The sequence below is a fragment of the Misgurnus anguillicaudatus genome, chromosome 12 (genome assembly GCF_027580225.2).
Source record: "Misgurnus anguillicaudatus chromosome 12, ASM2758022v2, whole genome shotgun sequence".
In the NCBI taxonomy this organism is placed as follows: domain Eukaryota; kingdom Metazoa; phylum Chordata; class Actinopteri; order Cypriniformes; family Cobitidae; genus Misgurnus; species Misgurnus anguillicaudatus.
In genome coordinates this window covers 40,920,782-40,939,300 of record NC_073348.2, presented here as the reverse complement: position 1 = coordinate 40,939,300, position 18,519 = coordinate 40,920,782, and the positions used below count along the sequence as shown (strand labels likewise).

Here is an 18,519-nt window from a genome sequence, read left to right as displayed (position 1 = left end):
ATCAGCTCTGCTTATTTGCAACCCTGAACTAATTTGCGCTGCTTGAATTATGAAAATCAGCTGTTGCGTCTGTATTATTAAATTATATCACTCCCACTGGCCCTAAGTGTAAATCTCTAAGTGTTTTGTAGGGAATTTTAACTAAGCTGACAGGTGTATTTGAACTTTGGTTCCCCTCGCATTTGGTCAAGAATTTATAACTTTTTACATCAGAGTAGCTGTCTCCATCAGCCTTTAATAAGGGATGATGTGTGAAATCTCTGGTGTCTGATGTGAGTGATGACAGACAATGGTTGATGGACGTCTCAGTAAGTTCTCGCTGGTAATCAGGACTTCTGTTGTTCTGGAAACCCAAACTTGAGCCCTCACGGTGGTGAGAGAGGCAGCGCATGACTCTGAATGTGTCTTGTCAACAGTAATCACTGTTTTGTGAGTCGTCTTTGCTCTTCCAGTGAGCTGATCTCATACGTGAATCTGACTGCAGACGAACCCCAGGACTCCTCAGAAGATGAACAGAAATGTTTTGTGTTGTGTCGAGCGTCTCATTCTGGTTAAGTTACCCAAGAGCCTTGAATCAATTTCTTTAAATTTGGTCTTAAGTGTTTTGCTTTAATCTTTGTTGTGATGTTTTTCAATGATTGCACAAAGATCATTGTTTAAGGTCAACATTTCATTTCATTTTCAGTGTATTTATAGTAACTTCTGTGCTGGGAGATATTTTCAAGTCATGCTGTAAGTAATATAGTCTGCTGTCAGGATTGATGGATTGTAAAATGTTATTGGTTAAAGACTCAATGCAATGCAGATCTATTTCTGTGCTGACGTCTTTTTCCAGTTTTAGTGTCTAATGTTCTTATAGAAACAGCTTGTCCCTTTATTTCATCTTATGTGCCCAAGCCCATGTGTTGTAATCTTTTGATTATTACATGAGACTTTATTCTGAAAGGTGCCAACTAGGAAGGCATTGTAATAATCTGTTAAATTGTTCTTTGATAGAAGGTTTGTGACTTTATTAAGTGCAGAAATGATCCAGAGTCAGTTTTTCATGTCCATTTACAACCCTAGGATTTCCTTTTAGAATGAAATGATCTATTATTACCTTATTTGAAAGGGTCATGAATAATAATGTTGAGCTCTGCTATGATTGGCTGTTTCTCAGAGCAGCTCCTTCAGTAGCTCTGTGTGTGTGTAAACAGATCTTATTAGTCTGTATCAGATTTTGAGGAATAATTAATTGTTTGGAGATTGTTAATGGACGTTTCTGAGTGGTAAGTTTGTGTTTTTTCAGTATGGACCTGCAAAACATAACTGTAACGCCAATAGTAGAACTTCAGCCTAAACGCTAGAATATAGCATTAACTAGCATATAGCATTAATTAGAATATAGCATTAACTAGCATATAGCATTAATAAGAATATAGCATTAACTAGCATATAGCATTAACTAGCATAACTCAGCAGTCACAACTTTGTTTTTATCATTGTAACAACATTGTATTTAATTTAATGTGTAATTTAATGTTGGGGTGTACATCTGGACTGTAACGTCACAGTTGGTGTTATGTTGAGATTGATCTGTTTTCCAGCGGTCGGTCTTTTACATGCACAAGGTTTACATAAGAAGGAGGAAACAATCCTGTTTAAGGTTCATGATATGTTATTATCATGTACTAAACTTTTATTATTCATCTAAGCCGACATAAATACAGTTTTACATTCTACAGCACTTTTAGGAATGATGTAAACTAGTAAGACCAGGAACATGTTAAAAAGTAAACAGAATCAGTTTTGACTTTAAGTAATGAAGGTAACATTATGATGTCCTGTACGTCCTTCAATTGAACATTTTAAGAGCCGTCATAAAAGAATGAAAGATATTTAGGCTGTAAATGTGTTCAGCAGGGACACGCTCGACTGAGTGCACTCAACTGATAAAGAACAAGCAAACGCACTCAATTATGTCTCAGTAAATGAGTTTTGCAGGACAGGGTGATGTAAGGGCTGTAATCTGGAGGTTTAAGTGTGTGGAGCTGTGTTATCTTACTGTTCCAGGTCTTTGACTTTCTCTGCTCTCCCACTGAAACTACTTCAACTTTACCTCTGGGAATTTTGAAAACTTTCCATGGAAATGACATGGAAACATATGGGAATTGTATTGAATGTTGAGGAAGCTAGTTGTTGTATGTGAGGCAGTTTGCATAAATATTCAAACTTGACTAATAATTGCCTTTAATTCCTTCAGTTTCCAACTTGGAATATTCCCAAAATTCCCAAGCTTACTTTCACCACACCACGCTTCTGCTTTCTGTCTGTCACGTGTAAGACAAAATCACTCCTGACATGTTTTACTCTCAGTTTGAAGGTAGTGATCTAGCTGACGGGTTATCCATGTATTTACTTTCTATTAATCTTCATTATTTTTAATTGAGTAATGGTATAACCGGGGCTAGTTGTTTGTTTATAGACCACATAAAAGTATGACTGCATAAATTAGTTAAACATCTTCTGTTATTTCCTATAAGAAGTAAGTTCATGTTGTTTTAGGCTTGGGTGGTTTAGCGAGTTTTGGTAATATATGGATTGCTCCCCAACGAGATACAGGATGAGACAATACTTTCTATATTGGATTGGTCGAATATGACACTCCTTTGCAACAGAAATGTACACTGAGGTCAGATGTAAGCCGGTTGAATGTTTTCAAACACGGAGAAAAACCCTGTCTTTGAATTTTATTTTCATCATACAATATTTTAATGAATCACAAGAGGCTTTGATCTGCATGTAAACATTTATACCACTTTGTAGAAAATATTTACCATATATCATCATTCATCTCAGAATATCATTATCGCCCAGTCCTATGTTATATTAGTGTTAAGTGTAGAATTAAAACAAACAAGATTTGTATATTTTACAAAGACGACATGTTGACAATTCCACTACTGGTCTTTTGTTTTTTTCTACTTTAGTGATTTGTGAAATCCATGCAAAACCATTTTTGGCAGTTTGATCCTGTGGGATTTAGATTTGTTTTTGCATGAAAGCTTTTGCATGAAAGATCTCATGTACTGTTGCCACTATCATTGCATAACCTTTTGCTTTGAATATGTGAAGGATTTAGTTTTTCAACATATTGGATGGTACTCCTGTCAAATAAGAGCATAATCTTAATTTTAAAGAGATATTTGGACTGTTTTGTGTCTTTTAAGATGTTGTAGTTTGGCACACATACACCTTCTGTTACTCAATGATTTGAAAACACACAGAGAAGTTCTCAAAGCTTTCTAGATATCTGATGGATTGTCGTCTGCATTAGTGTCATCCTGTAAAAACCCTGAGGGTTTTGTTTAGAGGATCTAGTGGATTCACAAAGGTTCTCTGTCTGCGTGGCACGTTTCATGACTTTGAGGGCACTTAACTGATTATCGATCAATGGATCTGATCATTGAACACTGGAGGAAAAATCTCACACACATGCAGTGTTTTATCTAAAGCGTGACCTCTTCACCTTCAGGACACTCCAGCCTAAAACACTGAGTTTTCTCATCACTGGCGGGCCGTGCGGGTCACAGACAGTTACAGATGTACACCTACAGCAAGGCTAGTCAACTGGTGGCCTGCGGGCCAAATTCGGCTCTTAAATCATCTTTATCCGGGCTGCCGATCCTGTTTGTCTGTTTGAAAATCAGCGTGGTTACTTTAGATCTGCCTACATGATAAATGTTTCAAATGATGTCAAACACGTTAGTGTATGATTATTAATGATGGAGTATTTTAAGTTGATTCTGCTATGATAAGGAGAAAACACGTCAAAACGCAGCACTGCGTTTTTGGACCCCATCGAGTTAAAAAACGATTGATTACTGATAAATCAATTGTTAAGTATAAATATATTCATAGATTAAAGGCTCTTTTGCTGCAATGAGCTTCTGTCCCCTGTTGACACGGATTTATGATTAAACTGAAATTTCATTACGACTGCCACTAGGGGGCGAACTTCGACAGTCGTGTCCAAGGGTAGTGTACAATGGAAAGGCTGTGTAGCCTATATATCTTTAAAATATTAGAAAAGAAACCATGAAATGCAATTTAAGTCATTAGGACAAGTCTGGCTATATGTTGTGAATACTTGAAACGTAACAATTTATGAAAGTTAAACAGTTATAAACAAAAGACGTTAAGGGCTCTCCATTACAGTAAAAAATACATGATAATGGCAGTATCACACGACTCAACCATAAGTTTGGATCTGCTTAGTGAATCTGTGTTCTGGAGTTGAGTGGATCCTGCAGGTTCTCATGAGCCGTTGATGTCTGTTCACCCTCCATTAGATCCTCAGAGCACAGAAAAAATAAATCCTTTCGATTGCACGTGTAAGTAAAGACACGGGTGGTCCAGTAATTTAAGAGCCATGAGGGTCCACCAAAGAAGGTTTCGCTTCAAAGAAAGTGACAAAGTTAAATGTTTCTCTTCACCCTAAAAAGGCACCTTGAGCTTTAACATTTCTTCTTAGTTTTTTTACGGTTTAGAAACAAGGTCATTTTGGTAAAGATGTCAGCGTTAAGTGGCTCATATTGAATACAGCAGTGGATATTCACACTCATGCAGGTGGATTTAAGAGACAAACACGGTGTTATTTTCATGAAAGCCTTGTGTCCTCATGGATCTGGAATATAAAAAACAAATATGTATTGCATGAACATTAAATCACATGGATAAATATGCATAAATCTAAATGTCACTGAATCTAACATGTTTATTTGTTTTATTATTGCAGGTTCATACTAAGTTTCATTGTCGACAAGCACACACTCCCGGATCAGACACCTCCTGTCTCGCTTTCTCTTATGACGGAGTGACTCTAGCATCACGAGGAGGTCAGATCACTCATCATTTCAAACCTCATCCTACTGATTTTCTAGCATAATGAACTTTATTCTCATTAGGACTGGGTGTTATTGTTCATACGTTTTAATATTTTTCAACACTGTATGCAAAATATATGTGACCCTGGACCGCAAAACTTAACCAACATTGGTATATTTGTAGCAAAAGCCTAATCTTGCTCTTGTTTTATAGATGACACTTTAAAGTTTTTCACAAAAGTAATGAAGGTGAAATAGCAGTTTATATTTATTGTAATAAATAAAAATAATGCATTAAAGTATACATTTATACATAAGATGATCAAAAAATGTATGTTTGTGTCACACTTTTAGTGGTTTTACCAACAACATCCACTAGGTGTCAACAGTTTGCTGCATACTTTTGTCACAAATTACTAAATTACTGTTACTGCATTATTATTACTGATAAAATGTTTGAAAACTACATTTTTAGACCTTTCCAATGATATATAGTTTGTTGTGATTAGATTTAAAATTTACATGCAAAATATTGAAGTAAACTCAATGGAGCGCCAGTTAAGGGATTGTATCTTGGCCAAATATTGTCCTATCATAACAAACCATACATCATTAAAAAGCTTATTCATTTAACTTTCAGATGGTTTATACATCTTCATCAAAACAATTACCCTTATGACTGGTTTTGTGTTGTCCAGGGTCATATCCTGATATTGAAGTTAAAAAGTAGATGGGAATAATTAAAACAGGTTTTCCATACTGATTATCATTGAAGTGAAAGCGATGAAAGAATGAAAAGTGTATTAAAATAATTTCCAGCCACAATGTTTCTTTATCGATATACCAGGGAAAATGCTCAATCGTGTTATCGTGTTTTAAAATGTCTTTTACGGTGATATAAGAGTTTGGGTCACACTGTCAAGCTTTATTCTGTTAGCCCTGACCATCTTAAATCTGTGGGTTTTTAATGCTGCTCACAGACACAAAGTGCAGTTTGTCTTCATAGAATGAACTTTTTGTCTTTGTCTGTGACCTTATAAAGATGAAGATATAAAGTGCCACTGTCTCATTGAGCTACAGTAAAGTCTTTCTGTCAGAAATCTTCAGAAGATCTTTGAAGATCTTGAGTCAGCAGTAGTTTGGAGATCCCCGTATCATCAGCTGTGAGCCATCAGAATGAAGTATGATGTGATGTGATGTGATTCATTCTGCCCTCAGCTCGGCTCTGATTCATCCGTTTAGTCCTCTGTTTGTCACAAGTGGTTTTCATGTTTTATGTTAGTCATTCCAGAGGCATCTGATCTTACCAGCTCTGGTTTTGTCTTTGTGTGTTTTCAGGGGACGATACACTGAAGACGTGGGATATTCGAAACTTTAGGAAACCTCTCAGTGTGGTTACTGGTTTGACCTCCTTCTTTCCAATGTAAATCATTTAGATGTATAAGTTTGATTTGCTTTCATACAACAGCTCTGTGGACAAGATATTTACGTGAATGTTTCAGATAAAACTCTTGGTTTTGCCTTTTCTGCTCCCAGTTTATACTGGTAAATGAGATTCACTCGATCCCCAAAACTAGATAGAGAGAAAGCACAAATGCTCTTAAATAATAAAACACTAAAATCCCACAATTCCTCTCTTTACCAGTGGTGTCCGGTGACATCTTTTTCGAACTTAATCTCATGTGTAATCTGAGTTTAGTGTTAAGTGAGTGTCTTGTGAACGTGAGCGTCTCTTTTATCATAAACCATTTTACCACATTTGCAGCAGGCACGTATTTTGACATGACGAACAACACACGACACTCCGTATTTTGAATTTGTGTCCTTCGGAAGTGAAGTCACCGGCCGCCACTGCTCACCACATTAACTTCACATTAAAGCTGCGTCCAAAATCGCAAACTGTGACAGTAAGTACTGAATTAGATGAAGTACGTACTCATCAACCATTAAAACAGTATGTAATATATAGTATGAATATGGATATTATGAATTAATTCACGATGTTGATACATTATGTTACATACGTCATCATAACAAGTTAGTCGTTAGCTGGAATTACGTTAAACTAGCGCAATTAAGCCAATTAAATTTACAGCTTTCAGGCATTTTTTAATAAAACAACGCCCCTTCAACATCATCTTCATTGGATAATTCCTCTCCTGGGGATCACGGGATAGTAAAGTGTCTTATCTGTCAGAATAGAGACTGGATCTGGCTGTTGTATAATGCATCATAACAGCTATTACAGTTATTCATGAGAATATGCTTTCATGTCGCTTGTTGTTGTTTTATAACACAAATAATTTGTTTTAATTTTTTTTAAACAGGACAGACTGCTGTTTTAGCCCTGATGATAAACTCCTGGTAACGGGCACCTCGGTTAAAAAGGACGAAGGCAATGGAAAACTGCTCTTCTTTGAGAGAGAATCACTTAACAAAGTCTATGAGATTGACGTGACCAATGCGGTAGGTTCACCTCTTAAACAAAAAGTTTTTGTTATACCCTTTATTGAGGGTGTGCAATACAGGGTTCATGTTTTTATAGCAGATTGATCATTTGCACATAAGATCTCTTCTGAGACTGATTCAGAAACAGTTCCTGATCTCTGTCTTTACTACTGATCTGTGCAGATACGAAAATGTGATGTGACAAGTTGTAGTTAAGTATTGGACCACTTAAGTGACAGAGAATTTGTATAAAGTGGCTTTGTCGGTTTTCCAGTCATGAGATCTGTTAACCAATCCAGAGAACCGGCCTGTGCTGCCAGATGTGTGTGGATTGCCATTACGGTTGTTGTTGTTGTTGTTAATGTTGAGCACTTACAGAGCACACAAAGACCAAGATTTTCCAATAAAATGTTCAGGAAGTCCAGGAAGCGAGCCGTCTTGAATTACAGCACCTGGCAAACTTTGTGTTAGTTAGATGACTGTGAACAGGCAGGACATCAAACCATCTTCTGGAAGAGAAGAGAATATTGAGTTTCTGCATTCATTTGTTGATTGCAGTTTAGATCTTTAAAGAAAATTAGAAAGACATTTTTATTCAAAGAAAAATTTAAGACAAAACTAAATTATCTTATTGAGGAAATTGAAGGGTCTGATGGCAAAAACAGAACTGTATTTGGGTGTTCCTGATGTAGATCCATGTGACAGAGGATATGAGATTCAATAAAATACTGATAACATTTTTAAAATATGAAAGTAAGTAGTGATAGTTTAAAATTTACATGCAAAATATTGAAGTAATCTCAGGTGTCCTGCTCACAGGACAGCGCCAGTTAAAGCATCAGAGGAATGTGCAGATGATAAATCCTCCTCATTTTATTTTCAAACCATATTAGAGATGAAACAATTACCGGTTTATTGGTTAACCGTGATAAAAATGTCCAACGGTTAGTATTACCACGCAATTTTTTTAATTACATTTAAATGTGCTAGTGTCATGACTCAAAAACCCCTGTCCAGCATCAACCAATTAAAGCAATATCGAGAAACAAACACATTTATTCACGTCTGCTCTCATGTGTTTGTGATGACAGTGCTTCACTGACTGAATATAAATCCAAAAAATGTTGACATTTAGAGAAATCTAGTTGTTGTACTGACATGTTTACTTAATATTTCTTTAGACAGATCCATCTCTCCTCTTCATTTTCCATTAAATGATGTGATGTGATGAGTTTAAAGCTTTGTTTGTTTCTTCAGTGATTGCTGTAAGCACAGGTTTATATGAAAATCTGATTTGTGTTTTATCTGAACTAGATGAACATTTATCTCACGACTCCAATGTGCCATTATTCATGTTAATTTCATGTTTATGCCAACAAAAGTGTTGTGATAGCCGTGGTGATTTTGGTCACTATAACTGTGATGTACAATTTTCATACCGTTTCATCTCTAAACTATGGAGCCCCTAAGGGTGCAAAAATAAAATACAGTTTAGTTTCGCATGCGCACATAAATCGGTTGCGTAAGCATGCGAATCTATCCAGTTTCACGTGTGTATGCGAAACTAAACTTTAAAAAATTCAGCAAATGAAGGTTTTGCGTGAGCACATGAAACTAAACTTTAGATTTTTTAACTTCAATGTTTCCTTAGGAGCTCGGTACTAAACCATATAAAATCCTTAAACACTTTTTATTAATAAACATTGTATTAATCCTACCGACAACCTTGACTGTACAATCAGCTTTTCAAGAGTTTTTTAAATGTGTGTTGAATTTCTCAAATACGACGTCTCAATGTAGATACCCATGAGATGAATGACAGCTGAAAGCTCTTATGGTCGTCCATGAATGTACTTCTGAGTGCAAATGAAAGCTCTTCATGGCTCTCTGTTTCTGTCCCTCAGTCCCAGAGCTCAGTGTGCAGTCATAACACCATCAGGGTTAATGGCCTTCACCCGGTCTGGCACATCTTAAACATAACAGGATGTCAGATAAACTACAAAAAGAGGACACGTATTAAAGGAGGAGGATGATGATGATGTTCAGACAATGATGTCTTGTGACACTGACACTAAATAATGACCTGAGTTGCGGTCTTTTGTATTATAGTACTGTATGACCTCAGAGGATTTTAATTGTGACTTTTAAAGAGTTGTATGTAGGGTTGCAAAGGGGCGGAGTTTACATGGGAACTTAATCTGAGGAACTTTGGAAATATTGTAAATTGTAAGGGAATTTATGGAAATTATTTGGAAATATAGGGAAATTTATGTCAGCTATATCATAAACAAACATAAATAAACATTTTGTTAGGTCATAAGCAGAAATGCATACAAGGTAATACAGATTTTGAAGAATCCTTATACTTATTTATTTGATCAATAATCCTTCAGAAAATTCCTAGTTTATTCCCATTAATTCCCATGGAAAGATGATATTACTGGTTTCATTTTCATTGCATAGAAAGAGACCAAAATCTCATGTTTAACAGAAGATAGATAATAAATTGGATTCAGTATCATAATATTAAAGGGAAATGCGGTATGCGAAAACTTGCTAAATATTGTGGTGTGCGATCTGCTGTATGATAAAGCCTAACGTTTGTAAAATCGCTGTGTAGTTATTGGGAAATATTTAAAAATTATTTGTCAAACATGTTTCACATCCTTTCTAAACGTTGATCATCTTCTACACGGCAGAACACACGCAATGGTTAACATCTGTGTGCCAGTCTCTTTAAAAGTATTAATTTATTTAAATATTGCGACATGCACATCTCTGGTATTGCGCTATATATTGTGCGCCCCTGGTATGGAAAAGTGATGATGGACCGTTTCTGAATTTTAGTAAAGGGTTGTTAGTGTTCTGGTTTGGTGTAAATATCTTCGGACCGAATTTATTTATAGGTAGCGTGCACTCCGGCGACCTGCCGAGCGGCTATTTACTGTGTTTATCCAGCACATCTCTCTGTAAGACGCTTGAAGAATTTAAGTGCTGTCTTTATGAAGTCTTGCACCAGGCCGTCCTGTGAAACCAAGAGCTACCAATCATGTCAGCGTAAACATTAGACGTAACCCTGCGGCGGGGTCGCGCTCCGTGCCGGTAGGTGGACGTGAATCCAGGCTAGGAAAAGTAAATACTGCAGGGGTGGCTTAACTTCATTGCCCTCACATAAGGTGCAGAAACCAGGTGAGACGTTTGCTGCCTTTAGGATTCTTGTCGGATCATACGAGTTGACATTGTTTGATACCCAAAGCTAAAACAGCACTAGTCCTTTTTGACTTTAGTGATGACTAAAATGTCCTTATAAATGTCTTTGAGAATATTATGAAGCTAAAGTCTTTGTAGACTTCAGGTCATGCACAGACCGGGATAACCTTCATTCTGGAAATATAAACAATCCAGTCGGAACTTTGAGCTAAAAGCATTCAGACGTAACCCAGGTGTCTTTTTTACCCACAATACTGTTGTGCAGTCCAAACAAAACTCTCATTTTATCAGGCTCACGGCATCACAGACAGTTCATGGAAATTCAGCTGTTTAGTCAGTGAAAGTCAGGGAAAGACTGGGAACCGTGTCTCTATCTCTCGTCCTAATGTCTGATTGACAGCATTATCTTGCGCTGTATGTGTAGTTAAAAGCGTCCGATGATGATGTTGGATCGCTCTGGGTCTTTCTCTGCTGCACGCCTTTAGTCTGGCTGAACCTCCTGTCAGTCGACAGCTTGCTTTGTTTAGGAAATATCGAATATTGTAAAAGATGCCAAAATGTCTCTTTAAACTTTGGCCCAACCACAGTAAATGCAGTAGAAAGAATCAGGCTCATGCACGGCAAGAACATTACTGTTGTAGCATAAACATTTAAGCTCCAAACAAATACTTGCATGTGAAGAGCGGTGTTTATTTCACAGAAGCAAACAATCTCACGTTCTGTCCCGTGATTTAAGTCTCTGGAGGTAAACAGGATTACAGAGAGAGTCACAGATTCATGTTGGGGCCGGTATATCACTGCTATTTACAGCGTCCGTAGAGTCCGAGTCAGGGCCGAAACGGATTTCTGCTGCATTTTTATTTGTTTTTGACTACATTTTAAATTCTCTTAAGGAATTAAAAGAAATTATTTGTACAAATTTCTGATTTCACAAACTGCATCACATGCCAACATTAGCTTCCTCGACGTCAGACTCGTCTTCATCCGTGTGCCACAATTCCCTTATATTCCTGTGTAATTTCCATGGAAAGTTTCCAAAATTCACAGAATTTTGCTTACACACATATCATCAGGGTAATCTAGTGTCCTGCTGAGGGATTACATGCATTGTGCCAAAGAACAGATTCCATGTCTTTCTAAATAATCAATTACTCCACCACATGCCCACAGAGATGGATTAACTTACCAACATCCAGTTAAGTTAATAAGGACTGAACTCATTGAGACACCTCATCTACGATCAGACCGCGTAAAGCCGTATTCTAGGTCAGGCAGACTTTACTGAGTCCGGCTGGTGGATTGCGGGTAGAGACGGAGCTCAGGGTTTGGAAACGCTGAACAGCTGGAGGCTAAGCAGCTTTTGTTCCCCCTGCACGCATTCGTAGTTTTTTTTACCAATCTGTGTTCAGGACTACAGTATGTACACTTCATAGACACCAAGATCTGTCTGGTTAAAATCAGGCCAGATTACTTTTGTGGCTATGATGGTATACTACTTGCTGTGTATAATAAACATGTTTCCATCTCAGGAATTCATTATTTTTGTTTTTATTTAGCATTTGCATGCAAGTAGACAACTAATATAAATTTGGGTTAGTAAATAATGCCAGAATACTGAACAGTTTCTTCAATGCTGTACAGTTTTGAGTGTGAAACATCACCGACATTCATAGTCTCAGATATTTTTCCCTGTGTATTATTCCAGCACAAACCCACACACACACACACAGATACATTCATCCCTGGCAGCGGCCCATTTGTCGCATTGAGTCTTTGTGATCCAGACCTCAAGTCAAGAGCCAAATATAGTCAAGTGTAGAGCAGTGAGAACATCGCTTCATTCTCTCACCTCTTCTCAGCAATACACACACACACACACGCATCAGAGATATCAGAGTCTCACACAGGCTTGTTTTTATTCTGACTCTGTGTTTTTCTCTCTGCAGTTGGTTAATGTTGATTTAAATCATTATTCCTGACTCTGTCTCACTGTCTGCGTCCTCTCGTCTGGTGTTATTTCAGAGTGTCGTTCGCTGTCTTTGGCATCCCAAGTTAAATCAGATCATGGTTGGAACAGGGAACGGTCTGGCCAAAGTCTATTATGACCCAGTGAAGAGTCAGAGGTACACGCAGCCCTTCACAAACTGTCCTTACACTTAAACACCTCAATCCATACATGTATTTGTTCAGTAACTCACTGTTGTCACACATAACTTGATTAACAGGCCACTTGATAACATTTACTTCTGACATGGTGGAAACAACTAAACGACTCGGTGATGCTTTTAGAAGCTCAAATCTCAATTGTGCATGTATTTGATCTTCAGGGGTGCAAAGTTATGTGTGGTGAAGAGTAAGATGAAGGACAAACACGCAGAGACGCTGACGCAGGATTACATCATTACCCGTGAGTACAAAATATATATACTCAACATATAAAATACATAAATATATGCATAGCTGTATACTTGCATATATGTGGGTGATTTTTTAATTGCAGGTACAGAGTCTCTGTGCATGACTGCCAGTTCTGTTACATAAGGTCAACACTATACATACGGTTAACGCTGTTACATACGGTCAACGCTGTTACATACAGTCGACATTACACATACAGTCAACTATGTTACATACGGTCAACGCTGTTACATACGGTCAACGCTGTTACATATGGTCCAATACTGCTGCATATGGTCAGCACTGTTACACACTGTCAACGCTGTTACATACTGTCAACGCTGTTACATACTGTCAACGCTGTTACATACTGTCAACGCTGTTACATACTGTCAACGCTGTTACATACTGTCAATGCTGTTACATACTGTCAATGCTGTTACATACGGTCAACGCTGTTACATACGGTCAACGCTGTTACATACGGTCAACGCATTTACTTACAGTCAATGATGTTACATACGGTCAATGATGTTACATACGGTCAACTATGTTAAACACGGTCAAAGCTGTCAACGCTGTTACATACGGTCAGTGCTGTTACATATAGTCAGCACTGTTACATACGGTCAGCACTGTCACACACGGTCAACTCTGTTACATACGCTGTTAACGCCGTTGTTACATACGCTGTTACATACGGTTAACGCTGTAACATAGGGTCAACACTGTTACATATGGTCAGCACTGTTACCTAGGTCAGCACTGTCACATACAGTCAACTCTGTTACATATGCTGTTACATACGCTGTAACATGTGGTCAGCGCTGTTACATACGGTCAATGCTCTTACATATAGTCAGCACTGTTACATACGGTCAGCACTGTCACACACGGTCAACTCTGTAACATACGCTGTTAATGCCGTTGTTACATACACAGTTACATACGCTGTTACATACGGTTAACTCTGTTACATAGGGTCAACACTGTTACATATGGTCAGCACTGTTACCTAGGTCAGCACTGTCACATACAGTCAACTCTGTTACATGTGCTGTTACATGCGCTGTTACATACGCTGTAAACGCTGTAACATGTGGTCAGCGCTGTTACATACGGTTAATGCTATTACATGTGGTTGGTCAACGCTGTTACTTGCGGTCAGTGCTGTCACATGCAGTCAGCGCAGTTACAAACATTCAACACTCACTCTACCTTGGTATGCACATGATAAAATGTGCTTTAATCACTTTGGATAAAAGCATCTGCTAAATGCCACATTTAGTTAACATTTAAAATCCCGAACTATAATTACTGCACGCACACACATGCATTAATTCATTTACATTAATATAATTGGCAGACACTTTTATATAAGGCGACCTACAGTGTGTTGAAGATCTATATTTTAAGTATGTTTTTTAATTTATCAGTATGTTTGTTGCATGGGAATTGAGCCCATTACCTTTGCATTGGTAGTGGAATGCCCTGCCAATAAAGCTTTAGGCACATGCGCACACAGCCCTGTGTGATAAGAGCCCAAGACATCATGTCTGATAATTTTGCCCTTTTCTGCCCCGAGCAGTGCCATCCTGCATTAAGGGTTGTCACAGACCCATTAACCAGACTGTAAGTGCTTTCCATCGGATTGCTGCCGATCACCCGCGGGGCACGATGCCATTAGCGTGTGTCACTCTATCATCCACGCTTCTGCCATGAGAGCGCCAGTCACGGCAGAGCTGTCCACACCTGACCCGAGCGCGTGATCGCCCGCTGTACTCTGGTAAACCCCAGATTCAAATGCACTTAAAGACCCACGACACAGCTCTCCCATTAGGAGCCGTCCACCGTAACGCGAGTGCTGATTAGCATTCGTCACGTGACTCACGCTGCTGAGACGATTGGTCCGGCTCTCTGCTCGTTGAGTGACGTATCTCACAGATAGCGATGGAAAACATGAGGTGGCAGGACTCGGAATGATGCTCCATTGAGAAAAAAAAGGGCAGAATGTCACCGTTAACCTTTTTGCTTAATGTAGCGTGCACAAGTGAAGTTAACACAGTGACAACAGAACTCGTGAATGGAAAAACACTTCATCTTTCCTATCTCCTGTGTGCCTGGAGTAAAACACACACACACATTGACCCTATTCCAACATTTATTTTGGTTTTGTGTTAGACAAACCGAAATGTGTGCAGCTTAATCAAAAGTAAATACAAACGTGTTCGAAGGCTTAGTGGTTGCTATGATGTTGTGTGATGTTGAGTGTAGTAGTGAGTATTGTGTTTGTGTGTCTGTTAACAGCTCATGCTTTGCCCATGTTCCGCGAGGCCCGACAGCGCAGCACCAGGAAACAGTTAGAGAAAGACCGTCTGGACCCCGTCAAGAGTCACAAACCAGAACCACCCGTCTCCGGACCAGGTGATGTACTGTACACCTCACACTCATAAGAACGCACTTCAGATTGATATCACATGACTTTATTAAGGTCTAGTTGCAATGGTAGCTAAATTATTACATAACGTTAAATGAACATAAAAAACTACCAGTTTGGTCTCATTCATTTCAATCGTTTCTTACAATAGCTGCATTTACATGGACAATCGGTTTAAATGTTCAACCAGAATGAAAATGCTCAATGTAAACACCTCAATCAGAATATAAAGAGCCAAACCGATTAAAAATCTAACGGGTTTGAGAGGATTGGTTTTCTATTTATATATTTTGTAATTCATTTAATCCATTTATTCGTTCTAAGGTCATAAGCACATTGGCAGTCCCACACACCTGGCTGTTGTTATCTGTGTATGTTGATTATATCTATACCTGCCCTCAGGATCTCTATGATCTCTCTCTCTCTATCCCAGACTACAGCAGGGCTTTGAGTAAACACACCATACGATTACATTATAAACCTGACTGAGAAGCAAAAGTGATCATCTGGATTTCTCAACGTCTTTAACCGAATCACACCGAAGCCTTCAGTCATTAAAGATTTACTCACCACAGCTCGTCATCTTTTATCATCTCTGTGTGTTTAAATCTAACATAAATATACTGTTCCTGCACGCCGGAGGATGTTTTGTTAACATTTTTCATGTGTGTATGTGTAAGCGAGGGAGGCCCATGTTTTCCAAAGATTTGTAAGTTTTTCCCGGGCGTTCTGGGAATGTTGTGGTTTGTGTTTATAGCAGTGCTGTGCCGTTCTGTGTTTGCTGATGTTTTGTTTTGTTTTGGAGCAGGTAGGGGTGGTCGCGTTGCTGCTCACGGTGGCACGTTGTCCTCTTTCATTGTGAAAAACATCGCGCTGGACAAAACCGACGACAGCAACCCCCGAGAAGCCATCCTGCGTCACGCCAGAGAAGCTGCTGAAAACCCTTACTGGATCGCACCGGCTTATGAAGCGTAAGTAGACTGAATGAGACTAGAACAAACACATGATCCGACTCTACATCTACTTCATAGACATAATTCATGCACAGATTGAGGCTGTCCCCGAAACCACTCCCTATATGCTCTATAGTGCACTATATTTTCAGTGTTGTCCGAAAACTAAGTGAACAACTTCATTCCCTACATTTGTTCACTACTTTTTACCCACAATGCACTCTGACTTACACTTTGACTGGTACATTCGATCGCTCAATATTTCCCATGATACAACAGGAGACGAACGCGTAATTGGAATCAGCTGACAGTGAACAACACAAATGTATGTTTATATACTTTTGTTAGTTCTTGTTGTCAGGTATTTTTTACTTTTTCAAAAATAAAGAAATTAAAAATAATTTGCGATACCTTTTATTTAAAATATAATACATATTTTATTTAATATAATAAATAAACATAATAGTAAATAAATAAATATGACAAGCAGTTGATTTGTTCTCTTTATTATCAACTAACACAAAAAACATGACAAATGTGACGAACAGTAATGGTGCGTTCACACCAGACGCGAATGAAGCGTTAAGCATCAATGATTTCCACGTTAAGTCAATGCAAAGACGCGATAGACATCCTGCGATGCGATTCGTGCGAATGATATGATTTGCGTAAATGACGGCATTTGGGCGTTTGACGCACATAACACGTGAGTTGAAAAATCTGAAGTTTAACCAATCAGGAGCTTGCTCCAGTAGTGACGTAATTACGACGTAGCGAGTGGAGGCAGAAATACGAAACAGCAATGAAGGACACATCTTCGTACTTATATAGAAACAAGAATAAAAAGGATTTTGCTTTAAAGAAAGTAAGTGAGGAGGTCGAATAATCTGGTAAGTTGTAACAAAATATTGAGACTTGCTAAAGTCCGCAAATTAAGCATATTCACATCTGAATTTCACATGCGAATAAATCGAGTTAACTCAAAATGTTAAAGTGTCCAACTACGCTTGAATAGCTTGATTTATTTGCATTTGTTGTAAACGTACAGTCAGAAAGTAAACTTAAACATTTTACAGTACAATCCATAAAGCCACACAGATGTAAGTGTTTATGACGAATCTCTGCTAAATCATGGTATTTACGTCATTGTCCAAAATCGCTCACTCATTTTCATTCACTTCTTCCACATATAGTGGACTTAAATGTCATTTGCTATCTTCGGAATAGTGAATGAGTGAACGAGGGAGCGGTTTCATTGATATTTTCTGTATTGAATTGATTGGGTCGTATGGAAAGTTCCTCTGGCCAGCTGGCAGGTGCACAGGTAACACATCAGACAGAAACCAGAGTCTTGTGATGACAGAGACAGGTGTGTGTGTTTGCAGTATAAGTTACATGTGTGTATCACACCTCCACTAACAGAGACATGAATGTTTAAACACAAGACCTCACATTACAGGACATACTGTTCAGTTTTCATTTTACTCTCTAAATATATGGCGCACAAAGTGTTTGGACACTTCAGGCAAAATTTTAAAACAAAAATTGCGTTACTTAATAAAATGTTATGACAGTTGTTATATTTTTAAAAAAACCTAGCAAACACAAATGTTCATCTTAAATGATAAAACGGCAGATATTTCTTCTTTATTAATCTAGTGAGCCATCTATGTATATAACATACAATATCTCTCATGATGCTGTTTTTGTCTGTGTAGACATCAGATCACACAGTTTAAAACCGATCTGTAGTGTTAAAAATGAAGAGAAGATATTGTGACAGGTTATTGTAGATTTCCACCTGTGTTTATCTGCAGGACACCTTTGTGAACTCACATTCACTAAACACAGAGCTGTACGTTAATCTTTTTTTTCACATAGCACTGCTGCTACAGGGGTTGAAAGTGTTGTAGCACAAACATAAAACTTCATCATCATTACCATTAATGGGTTAGGTCATCCAAAAATGAAAATGATGTCATTAATGACTCACCCTCATGTCGTTCCAAACCCATAAGACCTCCGTTTATCTTCAGAACACAGTTTAAGATGTTTTAGTTCTGACCCTCCATTGAAAATCTATGTATGGTTTACTTTCCATGTTCAGAAAGGTAATAAAAACATCAAAAGTAGTCCGTGTGACATCAGTGGGTCAGTTAGAATGTGTTGAAGCATTGAAAGTACATTTTGGTCCAAAAATAACAAAAAT

The 18,519-nt window shown here is 38.1% G+C and overlaps 1 protein-coding gene across 4 annotated transcripts in view; it reads left to right on the top strand.

The window, feature by feature from the left end:
* Window positions 1-18,519, top strand: part of LOC129446386 (WD repeat-containing protein 70) — a 57,535-nt gene that overhangs the window by 35,043 nt on the left and 3,973 nt on the right. For all 4 annotated transcript variants that reach the window (XM_055207367.2, XM_073874629.1, XM_055207366.2 and 1 more), the window contains exons 11-17: window positions 4,778-4,877; window positions 6,204-6,288; window positions 7,193-7,331; window positions 12,546-12,646; window positions 12,851-12,930; window positions 15,228-15,344; window positions 16,166-16,328. In XM_055207367.2, the coding sequence (XP_055063342.2) occupies window positions 4,778-4,877; window positions 6,204-6,288; window positions 7,193-7,331; window positions 12,546-12,646; window positions 12,851-12,930; window positions 15,228-15,344; window positions 16,166-16,328 (785 nt within the window). The remainder of the gene's footprint in view (window positions 1-4,777; window positions 4,878-6,203; window positions 6,289-7,192; window positions 7,332-12,545; window positions 12,647-12,850; window positions 12,931-15,227; window positions 15,345-16,165; window positions 16,329-18,519) is intronic.